The 17278-nt window shown below is 48.7% G+C and overlaps 1 protein-coding gene across 2 annotated transcripts in view; it reads right to left on the minus strand.

Annotated features, from left to right (window-relative positions):
• Positions 1-17278, minus strand: part of SYTL3 (synaptotagmin like 3) — a 73374-nt gene that overhangs the window by 33048 nt on the left and 23048 nt on the right. Inside the window, exons 4-6 of one of the 2 annotated variants that reach the window (XM_044242953.1) lie at positions 17116-17180; positions 2567-2618; positions 1478-1547 (exon numbers count right to left, since the gene is read on the minus strand). In XM_044242953.1, the coding sequence (XP_044098888.1) occupies positions 1478-1547; positions 2567-2618; positions 17116-17180 (187 nt within the window). Of the gene's footprint in view, positions 1-1477; positions 1548-2310; positions 2425-2566; positions 2619-17115; positions 17181-17278 lie in introns of those variants that run through there. The other variant, XM_044242962.1, reaches the window with a different exon arrangement.

Below are 17278 nucleotides of genomic sequence, written 5' to 3' on the forward strand. Positions count from 1 at the left end.
GCAGGTGTGTGTGCATGCATGTCTGCGAAGGGGAGGGCACGAGCCTCTCCGGAGGCAGGGACCCCCTTACTCAGCCGCCTTCCTCTGAGGTTTGACACCCGCCTTTCGGGAAGGGGCATCAGCAGGGGTGTTGACATGGTGACAACTACCTCCTAGGAATAACGCCCGACATTCCGCTGGCTCAGACCGTACTCAGGCCGACTCCTGCTTCCTTAACCAGCTCTTGTATGACCCCACCCCAGCTCCAGGCAGAGAGGAGGCCAACACAGCACATAACACAGTGGCCAGTGGTGGTACCAGGCTCAGAGGACCAGGCTGGAGCCAAGGAGTGAGTCCACCCCGTGAAGTGGGAGAGAGAAGAAAAAGGAAGCAAAAGTGACAGAAAGGAGGTCACTTTCCCCTTCAAGTCCCATCCCGCCATCCCTCCCCCTACCCTTCCCCATCCCTCCTTCCATCTGCCCCATCCAGCCCTCCAGCCATACACTCCTCCATCAACTCATCTGTCCGTCCATCCATCCATCCATACATACATCCATACATACACCCCTGCAGTCATCCATCCATCCATCCATCCATCCATCCATCCAGGAACTATGTCTTGAGCACATCTGTGCTGGGGCAATTTCGGAAGATCTAGAATCTCAAGGAGAAAGTGGAGCAGAATTCTGAAGGCCATTCCAGGGTCTCAGTTTGAAACTGGGCAAAGAATAAATAGACTCTTTCTCTCACGAACATATGAACATGCCCTCCTATGTACAGATGTAGTTACTCGCTTCAATTCACAGAAGAAGAAGAATAACAAAAATAATCAAGACCATGCGTTTTCATGGTACTTTACAGTTTCCAAGTACCAGCACAGACATCATTTCATTAATTTCTCACACCAGCCATGGGAAGCAAGTCAGCGGAGTATAATTATTTCCGCCTCCCAAGCAGGAACCCAGGTAACTTCCCAAAGATGACACCACTAATTTCCGTGGACAGAAAGGTCCTGGTCTATTTTCTGTAAGCATCTATAAGTACTCAACACACACACACACACACACACACACACCAGCACTCCCAGACCCATGAATCACACACCTGTGAATCAACCTGTTTATTCCTCTTTACTTCCCTAGAGACCCCGACACGCGGCCGCCGATTCAGGCCCCCACACTCAAGAGCGCAGAGCACACATAGGGAAGACAGTCAACAAAATGACGAGTAAAGTGGCAGGGATGCGGGGTGCAGGTGGGGATGTGGGGACAGGTGAAGACGTGGGGAGCAGACAGAGGGGGAGTCACTGCTAATGCCCGCAGAGCATGGTGGGAGCACAGGCCCTGGGCAGGCCCAGCACGTCCGGCCTCCATGGCCTGCTTCACCCACAGGTGGATCCCTTTGCTCCCGTGACCTTGGTCCAACCTCTCAGACCCCCTTCTCCCTCCACCCCTCCCGCTTCCCCATCCCCAGGGAGGCGCACAGAATGGACTCGTACCCTCTGAGAGCTGCTACTGCACTGGCTTTCGCTCAGAGGAGGTGGGGTCGGAGGAACCACAGAAATCTTGCTGCCAAGGAAAAACACAGGAGTAAGAAATGGGTCACGAATGATCCAGCTATTAGTCCGACAAACACACGGGACTCGCCATCATCCTGTCGTGGAAGTTCTCTGATCTTTCTGTTTTTGCTTTTACTTCCTCACATTTTAGAAGAGGATCGGGCAGCCCTGCGTGGATCTGCTCCTCCGGGCAGGTCATCCTTTCCTGGTACCGGGACGCGGCCGATGAGCACCGAGCTGCCCCGGCCTTGTGCTCCACGAGTGTGGTCGAAAGTAGCCGGGCGGCTCCGGAGCCCAGCACACGTGCATGTCCCCTGTGGGACAGCTGAACCCGTGTCAGCAGAAGTGCCCAAAACGCCACGAATGCCAAAATCGCGCAGGAAGGGAATCGAAGCTAATGGGGGAGGGGCGCCTGGGTGCCTCAATCCATTAAGCACCTGCCTTCAGCTTCAGGCATGATCCCAGGGTCCTAGGATCAAGTCCCGCATCCCGCTCCTTGCTGGGCAGGGAGCCAGCTTCTCTCTCTCCCAGCCCCCCCTCAAATATTTTCTCCCTCTCTCTCTCTCAAATAAATAAATAAAATCTTAAAAAAAAAAAAAGAATATGAAGAAGAAGTTAGCATCTCACAGACCACGCCTCATTGCTGCCAATTTTATTCCACGGAGCCTGTGAGGCGGTAGGCACCGCGTGTGATGCTGGAGATGTGAATGATTCATAAAAGCAAATGCTTGGTTTACAACTTCGCCCCCAAAAATAATATTTCATTTTCTTACCACATTTCAGAATTTAGGAAATAAATCCTTCAGTGAGAAAATGCTCTGCAAACTCCCAAGAAGTCTCTTCATAAGAATGTGGAACTACCTCTGTTTCAATCTTTTCTAGGCACTTGATCATTTAAAAAAAAAAAAAAGTCACATTCCAGAGCAGCCACGTCTGAAAGTCAAGAGATCTCAAGTTCTTCCAGCGTCCTTTGTTCCCCAGGCCAGGAGGGACCAGGAAGGTCAGCCCTCGCCCTCCCCCCACACTCACCTCAGCTCCTGATAAGATTGTAAGAGCCTTGCTCCGGCTGTCGCGTGTTTGCCTGGGAGAGATACCAGCAAAGGTCATTCATTAGTGAGAAGACAACCTTGGTGATGCACACACAGGAAGTAATCAATTAAAATTATTATTTTTCTAATACCACTTCTTACAGTGAAAAAGTAGAAAACCATCTTGGGGTGCTAGCAAGGCTCTGAAATTCAGCTGTGGTAATGGTGGCACAACCCTGTAAGTTTGCTAAAAATAATTAAATTATATTATATGTTAAAAATACATGTTAAAAAACAGATGACGTTTATGCTCTATAAACTACATCCCACAAAAGTTGTTCAAAATGCATTCATAAACACGAACATACACATAATCGCAGGGAATGACCGCTTTTAATAAGAGTTGACATAGGGTTAGATTTTCTAAATCTGGAAAATTTGAAAAGCAGTCCAAGCTCCCAAGCTTCCATTGGTCCTTTGGAAACATTTAATAATAGCATGACTATATTCCTTTAAACATTCCTTGTTGTGGGGATTAAATTAATCCGTTAAAAAATGTAATCTACTTATTTGTAGTTACAGAGGCCAATGATTTCCTCAGTAAGACTCTTCTGATATAGTACTCCTTTTGTTTCAAGGCAAGGGGATTTTATGATGTATTAAGGCCCCAAAAATAGAACTCTCCACCATCCATCATTCTGTGAACATGATGTTTCCTGGCCCGGTGCATAGGAAGAGGTTGGGCTGCCACCCCGGGCTCCGCTGCCCCATGCAAGGCCGCCACGCTGTCTAGCTCCCGTGTGGTGTGGGGAAGGTCTTAATCCATTCCAGAGAAAGACTTACATCCACATTCATAGCATCTCCATCAGACAAGCAAGTCTGGGAGGACTTTGGGAGGGGAAGGCGTCTCTGATATCAAGGCCCAAACCCTAAAGCCAGGAGGCAGGCTGACCCCCCAGGGGAGGGGTTCCTCACTGGAGCCAGCCTCAGGGAGGGGGTGCCCCGAACATTCAAGTCAAACTCTGAAACCACCTGTTTGTGTGCATTGTGGGGGGTCGGTGATGGCGTTCACCAGGTTCTCAAAGGAGTTCGTGAGCCCTCCCCACCATTAAGAAAAGCGTGTCTAAGGCAGATCAGAAAGGCAGCCCCGAGGGCTGAGAGCTGTACCCGCAGAATCAGCCTTCAGTGGGGCGGGGGGAAGCCCACCTCCGCACAAGCGCTGGACAGAAAGCAGCGAGGCCAGAAGGAAGAGAACTGAACCTGACCGCCTCCTGGTTGGTTGTCATGAAAGCAGAGAAAAACAAGGCAGAGAAAAAGAAAAATTAGCAACACTAACCAGGGTGTCCTGGGTGAAAACGCAGAACCCAAGGGACAGCAAGCTCTGAGCCCCTGGGAGCCGGCCGGTGCGCTCACCGCGGGCGCTGGCTCCCTTCCCACGGCCTGCCTGCTGCAGACGCTGGCCATACTGTCCCTGGACTATGGTGACAGTGTCCCCAAGGCACAGCCACCTGGCACAGCGCCCTCTCCCATCGATGCTATACTTCTACGGCCTAAAGCCCTTCAGTGACTCCTCACCGCCATGGCCCAGAGTCCAAGCCCCAGGCAGCGTCCCTGGGCCCCCACACCTGCCTGGGCCCACCCCGCCTGCCCACTGTCTCTCCGCGCACAGACCCTGTCTACTCACTCCCGCTTACCCCCACCTCATCTCCTAGCGCCCACTGCCCGGGCGTTTGTACCTCAGGCCCCTATCTCCATCCTCAACTTCGGCTTAGTCCCCTGCACCCCATTTCCCAGTACCCCGCGGGAGGTCCCAGGGAAGGCCGGGCCGCAGACGGCTCTCTGCTGCCCCCTGCTGGCCCCGTCGGGTCTGGCCGGCTGCGCAACTTCTCCGCAAACCCTCTCTGCAGAGTGAGAATTCTAGGCTCTACCTAGTCTCTGTCCTCGGTGCCTGTGACAACAGCCATACACAATATCGGAACTACGGAGGGGAGGTGGGGGGAATAAGGTAACTGGGGGTTGGGCATTGAGGAGGGCACGTGATGGAATGAGCATTGGGTGTTACACACCACTGATGAATCGGTCAACTCTACCTCTGAAACTAATAACAGGTTATATGTTGATTAACTGAATTTAAATAAAATTTAAAAATAAATAAAATTTTAAAAAATAAAGAGGGGTATGTCTGTGCCCCAATTAAACTTCATGGACATTGAAATTTGAAATTTTTTATTTTTTTTTTATGGGTTACAACTATTCTTTGGACAATTCCAAAATATAAAACTCATTCTTAATTCGCAGGACGTACAAAAATGAACACAGGAACAGGTCTGGCCCTCGGGTCCTACTGCACCCCCATGTGCTTTCTACTCCAAGCATGGGCAGCTGGGAGCCTGCAGGCAATGCAGAGTCCCAGGCCCAGCCCCGCTGCACGGAATTGAGGTCTGTTCTCTGAAGTTGGGGAAGCCCTGCCCTGTGGCCGGGTCCAGCTCCCCTGTTTATTTCCCTGTTTATATTATATCCCCGTTACCTCCTCTAGTCCCTCCGCTGTTTCTTATCAGAGGCTTCCTTAAAAAGCACTATTGACTTTCTGGTAACGGACAAATGCAAGTAACAGGGGCGCCTGGGTGGCTAAGCCCACGGACGTCTGACTCTTGATTTCCGCTTCTCAGGATCTCGGGGTCGTGGGACTGAGCTCCACACTGGCTCCGCGCTCAGAGTCGGCTTGAGATTCTCTCCCTCTGCCCCTCCTCCCCCTGCTCCTTCTTGCACACGTGCTCGCTCGCTCGCTCTCTCTCTCTCTGAAAAAAACTAAATGACCACGCATGTAACCAGGGGCAGGAAATGCTGGTCAGAGGAGCCCTCCCTGGGGTCCTCCCAGGTGTCAGGAAGCAGAGGCCCTACTGTGCTGCTCTGGCCGCTGTGGCCCGGACCGGGAGCTTAGGCTTCCAGCGCACGTTGGAAAAGGCCCGGCCGCCGTTCGTCAGCAGCCGACTGCACGATGCTGGTCCCAGCTCTTCACTTGCCTTTGCTTCTCGGGTTGTCTCTAGGTGTCATCTCTTTTGTATCAATGAAAACCAAGGCTTGGGGACATTTTGCAATAGGCCCAAAGCCCCAGGGTCCAAAGACAAAGCTGCCTTTTGCACCATGACTTGCCTCCAAAGCCGGACGCACAGAGTGGAGCGGTGACCGGCATGCAGGCTCTACCCTTCTCTCTACCTCGCTCACGTGGGGAAGTGTCCATAATAAAAAGCAAGGGGGGAAACAACCACTTATGAACCAACGGCCAACTCCCCGAAAACTCGGAGACTTCATTTTAGACACACGTTCTACTCGTCCCGTGTGTCTCCCCTGCGAGGAACCAAGCCTGGGCACCTGGGCTGGGGCATCCAGCCTTGGGGCTGAGGGTGAGGGAGAGAGGGGCCAGGCAGTGAGGGTGCCAGCAGCCCTCCATGCCCCCCTCGGGCTCCCCCTTCTCTCCTAGCCTGCCCCCGGCCACGCCCTGGCCCGAGCAGAGGGGATGCCGACCTCGGGCTGCAGCCCACCGTCCACGCGTATATGACCAACACAGAAAGAATGTCCTCGACCGGCATTCAAGGCTGCCCTGGGTGGAGTTGTACCCCCGGGAAAGACAGGTTAAAGTCCTCATCTTTTTTTTTTTTAAAGATTTATTTATTTGTTTTATTTATTTATTTATTTTAAAGGGGGACGGGCAGAGGGAGAGAATCTTCAAGCAGACTCCCTGCTGAGCCGAGTTTGACCCGGGGCTCAATCCCATCGCCCTGAGATCATGACCTGAGCTGCAATCAAGAGTCAGACACCCCGGACTGAGCCCGCTGGGTGCCCCGAAGTCCTACTCTTTAGCCCTATGACTGTGACCTTATTTGGAGAGTCTCGACCACACGGGGAGGACTCTGAGGACACAGGTCCCGTCTTCCTCGCCTCAGTGTCACCAGCACCAGCAGAGGCTTTGTCTCACGGGGCGGGGGGATGGGCGGTTATAAATATGACAACAGCAACCAGAACTATTTTAACAATAAGCGTGACCTCCTCGTGCGAGCTGAGCGACCCAACAGGTATGAACAGGTCATCGGGGCGCCTGGTGGCACAGTCGGTTAAGTGACTGACTCTGATTTTGGCACGGGCTGTGATCTCGGGGTGGTGAGATCGAACCCCACACAGGGCTGTGTGCTCAGCAGGGCGTCTGCTTGGGATTCTCTCCCCCCCATCCCTCCCCCACTTCTCACGCTCGTTGGCAGGGTCTCTCTAAAATAAATAAATAAATCTTTAAAAAAAACCAAGGTCGCTGCTGTCTCACGACCTGGCCTCCATGGCACTCACCCATTCACCCACCTTCACTGGGGCGAACACACAGGAGCCCTTCGCGGAGATAAGCAAGACACAAGCTCCGCTCACGTCCCGCCCGGGTCCGTTCCCGCCACCGAGCGCAGCTGCGGTTTCCAGAGCCAACACCCGACCGGCTGCGGCACACGCGTGTCTGCGACAGGTCGCCGTCTCCGCACCACTTCTCAATCGAAAGAGAGCGGGGAGGAGGCCTCTTGTCGCAGGTGTTCGCAAGCGTCCCCACGGGCCGGCCGCCCATCTCTGCGGCCTCCGGGGCCTCGCCGGCCGCTCGCGCTCACCGCCAGCCCCCCAGCGCCCTGCAGCCCCGGCCCGGCAGCGGACAGGCCCCGAGCAGCCTCCGTGGAACCCCCAGGCGACACCTAGGGCAACATGATCAGGCCGGTGAACCATGTTGTCCGATGGACAAGCAGCCTCATGTCCGGAACTCTGGGATCTATGCAGCTTCTTTGTCTTCCGAGACCACCGTTAACCTCCCCCGCCAGACTGCAAGGCCCCACAGCAACCCTTGGCTAGGGAAATCCCACACAACTGTCCAGTGCTGTGGGGTCCTGATGGGGAGCGAGCAGACCATCGAACAGGAGGGGGGCCTAGCCCACAGCTTCCTCTCCGCTGGTGCCCCTAGTTGGGGAGCAGCATTCCCCCGAAGGAAACCACACTCTGGAATCCCAGGTGTGACCTGAAGCAAAACACAGGTGGGGCGACCCCACGCGGAGCTCCCTGTGAATGAGGCAAATGGGCCCCTTCCTCAAGATACTTTTGTTTACCCCTAGGAGTTGGTTGTACAAGTTGTTTGTAATATACGGATGTTGTTAGAACAACACCTTTTGCTGATTCTTCCAGAAAAATCATCACTGCTCAGATGTCTATGATGCAAACCGTACCCTCTTAGAGGTGGCTCCCTAGTACAGTGCTCAACCCACTCCACTGTATGTGACCGTCCTGATAGTTGGCCCACACTGGAAGTGGAGTACCTTCGAAATTCTAGAAAAGGCGAATAAAACCAGGAGTTGAAAACAAACAAACAAACACACAAAACCAGGAATTGCAGGGGGGGTTGTTGGAGAATTACAGTGTGTTTTAGGACTTTTTTCTTTCATAGGAAAGGAAAACATCTCTAGAATGATAAAGTTTTAGACCAGTTTTTTGGCTCACATATGCAAAATGGAAAATGTCTCAACAAATTTGACCTAGAAATCCCTCAGTGTATAATCATGATGTCCTGTCATAAATGGTTTTAAAGCTGGATTCCAGAGCCATTCTTAAATATATTTTAGTCCTTAGAGAAGCTTTGAGCTTAAATAGCACTGGGGCCAAGGTACTGCCCCAGGATAAAAGAAGATAGGGCACAGAACCGTGAATCAGCAACTAATGCCCTCCAGGAGAGCAAAAATTAATAATAGTCGATTTATAATCCTGTTGACAGAAAATCTCTCTCAGCCAGTGTCCTTCTGCCATGAGACACTACTCTTCTGCTTAGTCACAGGACAGAAAAATAATTTTTTCTCCTTAATTAAGCCCTATATTCTATCAGTAGAAATTCTGGATGACTTTCATGTTGACAATAATCACCAGGAGCTGGACGGTAACTCTAACACAAAGATGCACTTGGGCTGAGGGTTAGAATGACTGGCACAGGTTTGTTGAGGACCTAGGGGCTAACAGAATATAGACTGCCTTCCTGCGTCCTTGGATTTTCTCTAAAAATTGAATGTAGGGGTTTAGGAGTCCTCTATCCTCAAGAATTTGGATATTAATCCCTTATCAGATATGTGATTTGCAAATATTTTCTTCCCTTCCATGGGTCATCTTTTTACTCTGTTGACAGTGTCCTTTGATGCACAAGCTTTTCATTTTGACGTAGGACAATCCAACTGCCCTTGACAATCTAAGAAATTCCATTTTTGAGTCTGACTGAACAAAGCCAAAGGCATCATGAAGTCAAAGACGGCTAAACTCAAAAACCTGCCTCCAAGGACCACTACCTAGAAACAGTGGGTAGGAACCAATAGTTTGAAGGTCAAGGGCTTCCTTCAGCAGGAGTCATAAAATCGACTTGACAGTCTCTGTTCTAACTTATTCAAATGGACCGGTCTGAAAATCTGTCGGGGACACAACGAGGAATTCAATCAGCTGGGAAAGCCGCTCTAGGGCTCCCACCCCCTCCTGTGGGTTTGTGTTCATTTTGTCCTCCCTCTGAAGGAGAGTAGTGAGGAGGAAATATCGAGAGATAAGATGTCACATTTTCTTTAAAATAAGGCAAGAGCAAATACCAAATTATGTATCCGGGAAATAAACATGATTTCATAAAGACGCTGTCTCGTGAATGTAAGTACATGAACTAGGCACTTGATCTGTAATCTCCAGAAAGCTTTCCTCGATCATCCTTGCAAAATCCACCTGCTGAATTGCATGGGAGGAAGGTCTCTACTGAGCCAGCAAGCAGAGAGGCAATCAAGGCAGGGCTTTGTGGTAGGGTCACCCCTATTTCCTCATACCTTCTTCTTTTAATTTGTGAGCCCAAGTGCTCCAACCCCCACACAGGAAGGAGCTAAGCAGAGAGCCCAACACGGGGCTTGATCCCAGGACCCTGGGATCATGACCTGAGCTGAAGGCAGAGGCCTAACTCTTTGAGCCACCCAGGCACCCCAGCCTCCCTAAATTATTGTGTTTCCCAATTACTAACAATGGAATGAAAGTCACAACAGATTGTTTATATATAACATTTAACTATTCTGAAACTTGAAAAAATACTAGTATTAAGAGTATTAGTATTGTCCTCTTTCTGTTCTTACACTCAAATATCAAGCAATAAAATGTCATGGTTGTAAAAAAAAAAAAAAGGTAAAAGACGCATTCACAGCAAGTAGCCAGAAGAGGGCGCTATCTTTATACGCTTAGTAGATGCCAAAAAAATGAAAGATGGGTTTTCAGTTTCAGTTCTCTAAGTTATTAGTGATCTAGAAAAGTGTCATCAAAATTGCTCATTATATTTGCTACTTTACCAGTAGCTCTCAAACTTAAAATGCATAAAAAATTATCTGGGGACTTGTTAAATACACACTCTTGAGCCACACCTGGTCCCATGGAATTGGGAACTTTGAATTTGAAACAGCTTTTGCAGCTGATCCTGGAGCAGGGTTCCCAGAAGCCACAGTAAAAACTCTAGGCGCAGAGATGGCCAAGTGCCCAAGGGGAGAGGGGCAGGAGGTGACCGTACCAGATGGCTGGGTAGCTCGCTGCCTGCAGAACACTGCAGACCCCACGGAGGTCTGCATGCTTTAATCATTCCGACTCACCCCAAATGAGCCGCAACTACGGCTTACAGGGAATTATTTTAAGACAACAGTTATTTTTATTTATTTATTTATTTATTTGAGAGAGAGACCGTGAGAGAGAGCATGATCGAGGAGAAGGTCAGAGGGAGAAGCAGACTCCCCAGGGAGGGAGCCCGATGCGGGACTCGATCCTGGGACTCCAGGATCATGACCTGAGCTGAAGGCAGTCGTCCAACCAACTGAGCCACCCAGGCATCCCAAGACAACAAGTTATTTTAAGACAACAACAATAAATATCAAATTATAAAATCTTAGAGGGGAACTAAAGCCAGTCTATAATCAGGGGGGAAAAAACTTAAGAAAACCAACATCTATAAAATATTTTTTGTACCCTTTACCTGCAAAATAAAAATTGGAATTCATCTTTTCTCGCTTTTAAACTTTTTAAGTGTTGGAAAAGTAGCACAACAAACTGCTCCAATTAATATCTTCATTGGATTATTCCTTAATACTTTGTCTACTTTGAAGGAAATTTGGGGAGAATTTACCTTAAATGGCACACATCCAACAGAACCATTAAAATAGGTATATAAAAAGGAAATGGGGTGACAGAGGGCATAATGATTCTTGGAATTCCTTCAACTGAACATTAAATTTGGCTCTAGGTTTCTGGATAAAAAGGAAAAGGACTCTACAGAGAACATCACCTTGTGTTTCCAAGCAGCTCCGTCCTTACTCATGTCATTCACTCATTCACTCACTCACTCATTCCCTCAGAGCTCCAACCCTCAAAGAATTCTACAGGAAAAGTTAAAATTGACTATATACGCCCAAGAAAAAACTTCCTCTGTAAAAACAAAAAAAAAAATAACAACACAGGTGCAGCTAACAGGACAGAATAGAGCGAAGAGCCTTATCATATAAAGAAATTCTGCAGAAGTTCAAACAGGTGAGAGATAGTCAACCCTGCTAGGAGTTAGATGAATTCAAATGAAAATGATGGGAAGCCATTTCAGACAACGAACGTGATTTAGCAAACTGATATAGTTTGGATTGTTTTTATGAACAATTCCCACTGGTAAGGGGAATTGCCCCTTCCCAGGAGCAATGTTCCTAACCTCTCATCTTATCCTTCTCTTTCTAGAAATATTCAGAGATGTACCAAAGACTTATCTACAAAGATGTGCATTGTACTTGTATTTATTATTTTAATAATATCATAAATTCCCAAAAATGTAAGAGCAAAACCAGAAGCTCTCTCATTTTACCACAATGGCGATTTAGTTCAGTAAGTGAAGTCATATTCCAGTGTTGGAATGAGAGGTGGTCATCAGAAAGTATGTAGTTGGGCGCCTGGGTGGCTCAGTGGGTTGAGCCGCTGCCTTCAGCTCAGGTCATGATCTCAGGGTCCTGGGATCGAGTCCCACATCGGGCTCTCTGCTCAGCAGGGAGCCTGCTTCCTCCTCTCTCTCTCTGCCTGCCTCTCTGCCTACTTGTAATCTCTCTCTGTCAAATAAATAAATAAAATCTTTAAAAAAAAAAAAGAAAGTATGTAGTTGATGGGGGATAAGGATATGCAAAAATGTTCTTGTAAATTATTATATGAAGAAATAGTATAAAACTGTATATACAATTTGATCCCAATTATGTAAATCTATTAGCTTGACTCAGAGAAAATTGTCTTCATTCAATCATTTTTACCTAAAAACATCAATTTCTTAATGGTTTTATCTCAATACTTTTAAAAATGTGTGTGTAGTTATGTGTGTATATGTGTATATTTGTATACACACACATACACAATCCACACTTACAAACATAGATACACTGATTCACCAAAGAACAGGTATGATGTATGATGGACATGAAAACATTAGCAGAAGTTTTCAGGGCGAAGTCATTGTCTTTTTAACATTATTTGTTATGCTTTTCTTCACTTCTCAATTTTTTTTCACTTTTTTTTTTTAAAAGACTTTATTCATCTGACAGAGAGAGATCACAAGTAGGCAGAGAGGGAGAGAGAGAGAGAGAGAGAGAGAGAGAGGAGGAAGCAGGCTCCCTGCCCAGCAGAGAGCCCGATGCGGGACTCGATCCCAGGACCCTGAGATCATGACCTGAGCTGAAGGCAGCGGCTTAACCCACTGAGCCACCCAGGCAGCCATTTTTCACTTTTTTAATGTGAAAATTTTAAAATTTTTTAATGAGGTTTTTTGTTTTTTGTCTTTTGTTTTTTTTTTTTTTACATTCAGAACAAATGTAATTTGCAGTCCCGTTTCAAGGGATAGGAGTTCGAGGTGGCCAGAGTGTGGTAGGATCACCCACGCACCCCGCCCTGGTGGTTCAAATGAGCAACACTTCCCCAGGGTAATTTTGCAAACACATCAAAGCCTTTCAGGTGCTCACAGCTTTGACCAGCCATTCTTCTTCTTAGAATCTCTCCAAAGGAAATTAGCAGAGATGCCACGATACCTGAACAGGATGTTCATCACAGAGTTATCTGTGATACGAAAGTTTGAATACAGTGATACACTCCCTGACAAGAGGGAACAGGTTGGGGGCGCCTGGGTGGCTCTGTCCTTAAGTGTCTGCCTTTGGCTTAGGTCATGATTCCAGGGTCCTGGGATCGAGTCCCGCATCAGGTTGGCAGGAAGCCTGCTTCTCCCTCTCCCTCTCCCACTCCCACTCGCCCCTGCTTGTGTTGCCTCTCTTGCTGTGTCTCTCTCTTTCAAATAAATAAAAATCCTGAAAAAAAAAAAGGAGGAGGGAACAGGTTGAGTATATCCATCTGATGTATTTTATACAGCAGTCAATATATGTTGGGACCACTCTTAATAGCCTAAGAAAATGTTTGTGCTATATCGAATTTTAAAAGGAAAATTAAAACTCATATATAGTCTGATCATAAATCTGTTTTAAAGAAGTCTGTAAGTCTGGGAGCGCCTGGCTGGCTCAGTGAGTGGAGCATACAACCTTTGATCTTACGGTTGTGAGTCTGAGTCCCATGTTTTGGGTGTAGAGATTACTTAAAAGTAAAGTCTTTATAAAAAGAAATGTAAGTCTGTATGTGCCCACACATGCACAGAATCACCTTGAAGGGAGACTAGAAGAGTGTGTGTGTGTGTGTGTGTGTGTGATGTACAACAGTTTGTTGAGTGGAGGGATTTTTATTGCCTTCAGTATACCGTTCTGAATTTCCCAGATATTCTACCAAAAGTATGCATGACTTCTACAATCAGAAAAGGAACACCTTTTATTAAAAGAGAAAAGAAAGTATCCTCTTTGCAAAATGGAGGATGGAATATGGGGGAAGCAGGTGAACTCGTGGGGACCCGCTAGAGCTCCGGGCGTTAGAAGTGGGAAAGAAGAGCGGGGTGAAGATTCAAGACACTGGGGAGGCAGAAGTGTGGGGACTTGCTGACGGAAGGGATCACAGGAGGGAGTCAGGTCTGAGGCTCAGATGTGGGGATTAGGGTAGGGAATACAGGCTCGGGCAGCCAGCTTGCTGAGGGGCTCCTCTGGGGCCACTGGCCTCCTGACCCACCCTGTGCCATCCCTCCTGCTCTAATAGAGCGGACCTGTGTCACCTCGGGACAGAGCAGAAATGACAGGGTGTGCTTTGTGAAGCAGGAGCCTAAGAGAGAAGTTCCCAAGAGTTCTGGGTAGCTGAAGGCAGAGGATATTGTGGGAGAGGAAGTCTTGAGGATGAATGGTGGGGAGGGGGCATGGTACACAATGTGAACGCATTTAATGCCACTGAACTATAAGGTTAAGAATGGTTAAAATGCAAATTTTATGTTGTGCATATTTTATCATAATAAAAAATTTTTAATATAAAAAAGACCAGGCTCTGCCTTTGTCTCTCAGGGCCCTGGGGGCCCGAGGGAAGCCAGCCAGCGCGTGGTGAGCACACTCGGGCAGCCCTGCAGAGAGCCGGGGTGGGGAGGACCCCGCCTCCTGCCGCCAGCAACAGGCGCACCCGGGTCTGTGTGTGAGCCCCCCACCCCCCGCCAGGGGGAAGCAGATCCTCCAGCCCCGGACAAGCCTCCAGCTGAAGACAGAAAACATATAAAATGATATCGTTTTAACGTTGGAGGAATTTGTGAATGCAGCCATAGAACGGGGCATGAGGTACTCATCTGTGCCTCGTGCCACCGAATCGTTTCTCCAGCTTCCCATGAGGATGTAGGAGGCTGGAAAGAACCAGGACAGCAAACCCGGCCCACAGGCCGCCTCCGTCTCCGGCGCCCCGGCGAGCGGGCGTGCGGCGGGCTCCCCACAGGGCCCACCAGAGGGCGCCAGAGAGGCCAGAAGGCAGGAGGTTCCTGCGCGCAGTCAGGGAAGGGTCTGCTTCTGGCTGTTCCCACCTCGGGGGTCCCACGGGCCTCCCTTTGTGCCTCTCTTCCTCCAGTAAGACCTGTTTCACCGATTCCCTAAATTAAATCCTCTTTGCTCAAATCCCCACGTGGCTTCTATTTTCCCAACTGGTCCTCAGCCGATACAGCAGGTGGACCAGAGTCCACTCGGTTACTGGGCCAGCTTGTCTGGTGCGGGCACAGGTGTAAGTCAGGGGGGTTCCCACCTGCCCAGGGGAACCGTCATCTCACCCCGACTGCCCTTCCAGCAGGCTCCTCGCCTGCAACCGCCCCCCACCAGAGTTCAACTCACACCTGTGCTCCCCCAGCTCGGCACTTTCCTCGGTCTCTCTGTGCCTTTTGAGCCCAGCTCACCCTAAATTGGACAGTAAGAAAATGAGACCCTCAGTATGTGAGGAAGCAGTTGTAGAGGAGGAAGGAATTTGATTTTTTGTTTGTTTGTTTGTTTTTTCCTTGTTATTTCTTTCTTTTATACCTTGGGAGTAACAATAAGAGAAAATGGTGATTTGTTCTCAGGCTGACTTCATTGTCTACTTTTTTTTTTCTTGACCTTTTCATTCCAGTGGAAAGTCACTGGACAAAGAAGAGAAACCCAGGAGTTCAGGTTCATTCCTGTCCTATTCCTCAGGTCCTCTCACTTCTACTCAGCAGAGGAGCACCAGAGAGATGATGAGAAGGTAGGGGGCGCGCACACCTCTGTTCCCGCTGGCAAGTTCATTTCCCTCAGGCAGTAACCATACTACAACCTCAACAGTTTCCAGGAGAGGTCTTCACAGAACTGTTATTGAGAAACTACAGAAACTTCACTCCCCACCATCTTACCATTTATGAAATAGGAACTGAGTGAAAAAAAAAAATGAGACCCCAGCCCCCCAACAAAAAAGTATTTTTAAAATTTTAAGTACAGTCTGCTTTCCAAGGTGGGGGTTGAACTCACAACCCTGAGATCAAGAGCCATTTGTCTACTGACTGAGCCAGCCGGGCGCCCCCAACAAAAAAGTATTTTAAAGTGTTTTAAAGACACAAAACAAAGCAATAAAACTCAGACCTCATCCTGCCACGCTTGTCTAGATTATGCCCTAAATAGGGATGACAGCCCCAGCGAGGAGAAAAGGGTGGTTAGTGGATGCGACAAATTTTAGTCCCAGTACAGATACAGAAATACACCTGGGGTAGTAGACTCTCATGGGTGGGTAGTATTCAGGAAATAGTGTCCGGAAGCCGGCTTGGGACGGGAGAGAGGGTTGTCAGGAAACTCGCTGAGAAGCGCTGTCCTGGGTGAGACCACACCCACTTGCCCACCCTTTGGCTCGAGCAAACGTTAGCATTGTCCTTCCTTCCAGATTTGTAAGAAACTCTGCAGAAGCATCATCTTTGCTTGAGTAAGAAGGGTCTGGAATAGAATCCAGGAGAGAAGGTAATGCCAACGGAGTGTCAACCTCAGTGAACCGTGTCTTTTATAAAAGCTGAGTGTCAGGCTCCCACACAAGGCTTCCTTTCCTTGCCAACACATTTTGGGTTGTGGCTAAACAACTTCTTTCTTTATCTCAAATGGTCACTTTTTTCAGGAGAAAGAAGGGTTTCAGGCCAGCCCGTTACCTCTAGGTCAGTCTAGGCTCCTTGTGTCTAGTCCCCGCTGACCCGCATCCCAGAGGAGGGGTGTTACCCCCATGGATGAACGCGGGTCACAGAGCACGCGGGCTCCGCTTGGTTCTGATGACACATGTGTGTGCTTTTATCTGATAAGTCGTTCTCCGATCTGTGCCACTCACATGTTACCAAAGCCAAATTAGTTCTGCCCATGGTTTCTGGCCCCCGCTCCCAATGACACGGTTACATCAGCTTTGCAAATTCCTTATAAGATATTTCAGGTGCCCAGACCACATGCACATTTGCACGCAGAGAATCACGACATATGCTCCCTTCCTAATCACTAACCTCTGCCAAATTCTAATACCATTCACTCCCCGGGGCCTTCAGCCAGTCCATCATGTTGCTCGAGTATCATGAACCAGGTTTTGTGCTCGGTGCCATGAGGGGCTAACAAGATTTGAAAAGCACACTTTCTGCTTCCGGAGAGAAAGAGAAGGATGCAAATAACACAGCATAAGGCACTTTCCCCAGTTATGGAAGGGACGGGCAAAGCAGAGCTGCCGGAGTGTCGGAGGAGGGAGAGCCCACCCCCACAAGCTGGAAGCCGGGGAGACCCCCGGGGGAGCAGGCAGATTTCCGCAGGTGAGCTGGGGTACAGAGGGGAGCACCACAAGGAAAGACGCTGAGCAGCGTGGGCCAAATGACCTGTAAAATGTTGGTTTGTTTGTGTTAAGTAGGCTCCAGACCCAGCGTGGAGCCCGACACAGGGCTTGAACTCATGACCCTGCGATCATGACATGAGCTGAAATCAAGAGTCGGACACTCAACCCACTGAGCCGCCAGGCATCCCAACCTATCAGGTTTTTTATATTCCACAGTCTCAACATAAGTATTTTAAAACTAGAAGTATATCATTTTACTTTAGGAAAAAACTTAAGAGCACTTACTTTCAGTTGGAAATTTCTTGGCTCGCTCCTCAAAGAACCATTCTCCAGTTTTTATTTTCACATTTCTGAAAAACAAGCAGAAAGGAAGCCTCAGACAGAGATGGGGATGGTGCTGTGTTTGGCTCATAAGAGGTAGGTAGATAGTATCGCATAAAATTGGTCT

This window comes from Neovison vison, chromosome 1 (genome assembly GCF_020171115.1).
Source record: "Neovison vison isolate M4711 chromosome 1, ASM_NN_V1, whole genome shotgun sequence".
In the NCBI taxonomy this organism is placed as follows: domain Eukaryota; kingdom Metazoa; phylum Chordata; class Mammalia; order Carnivora; family Mustelidae; genus Neogale; species Neogale vison.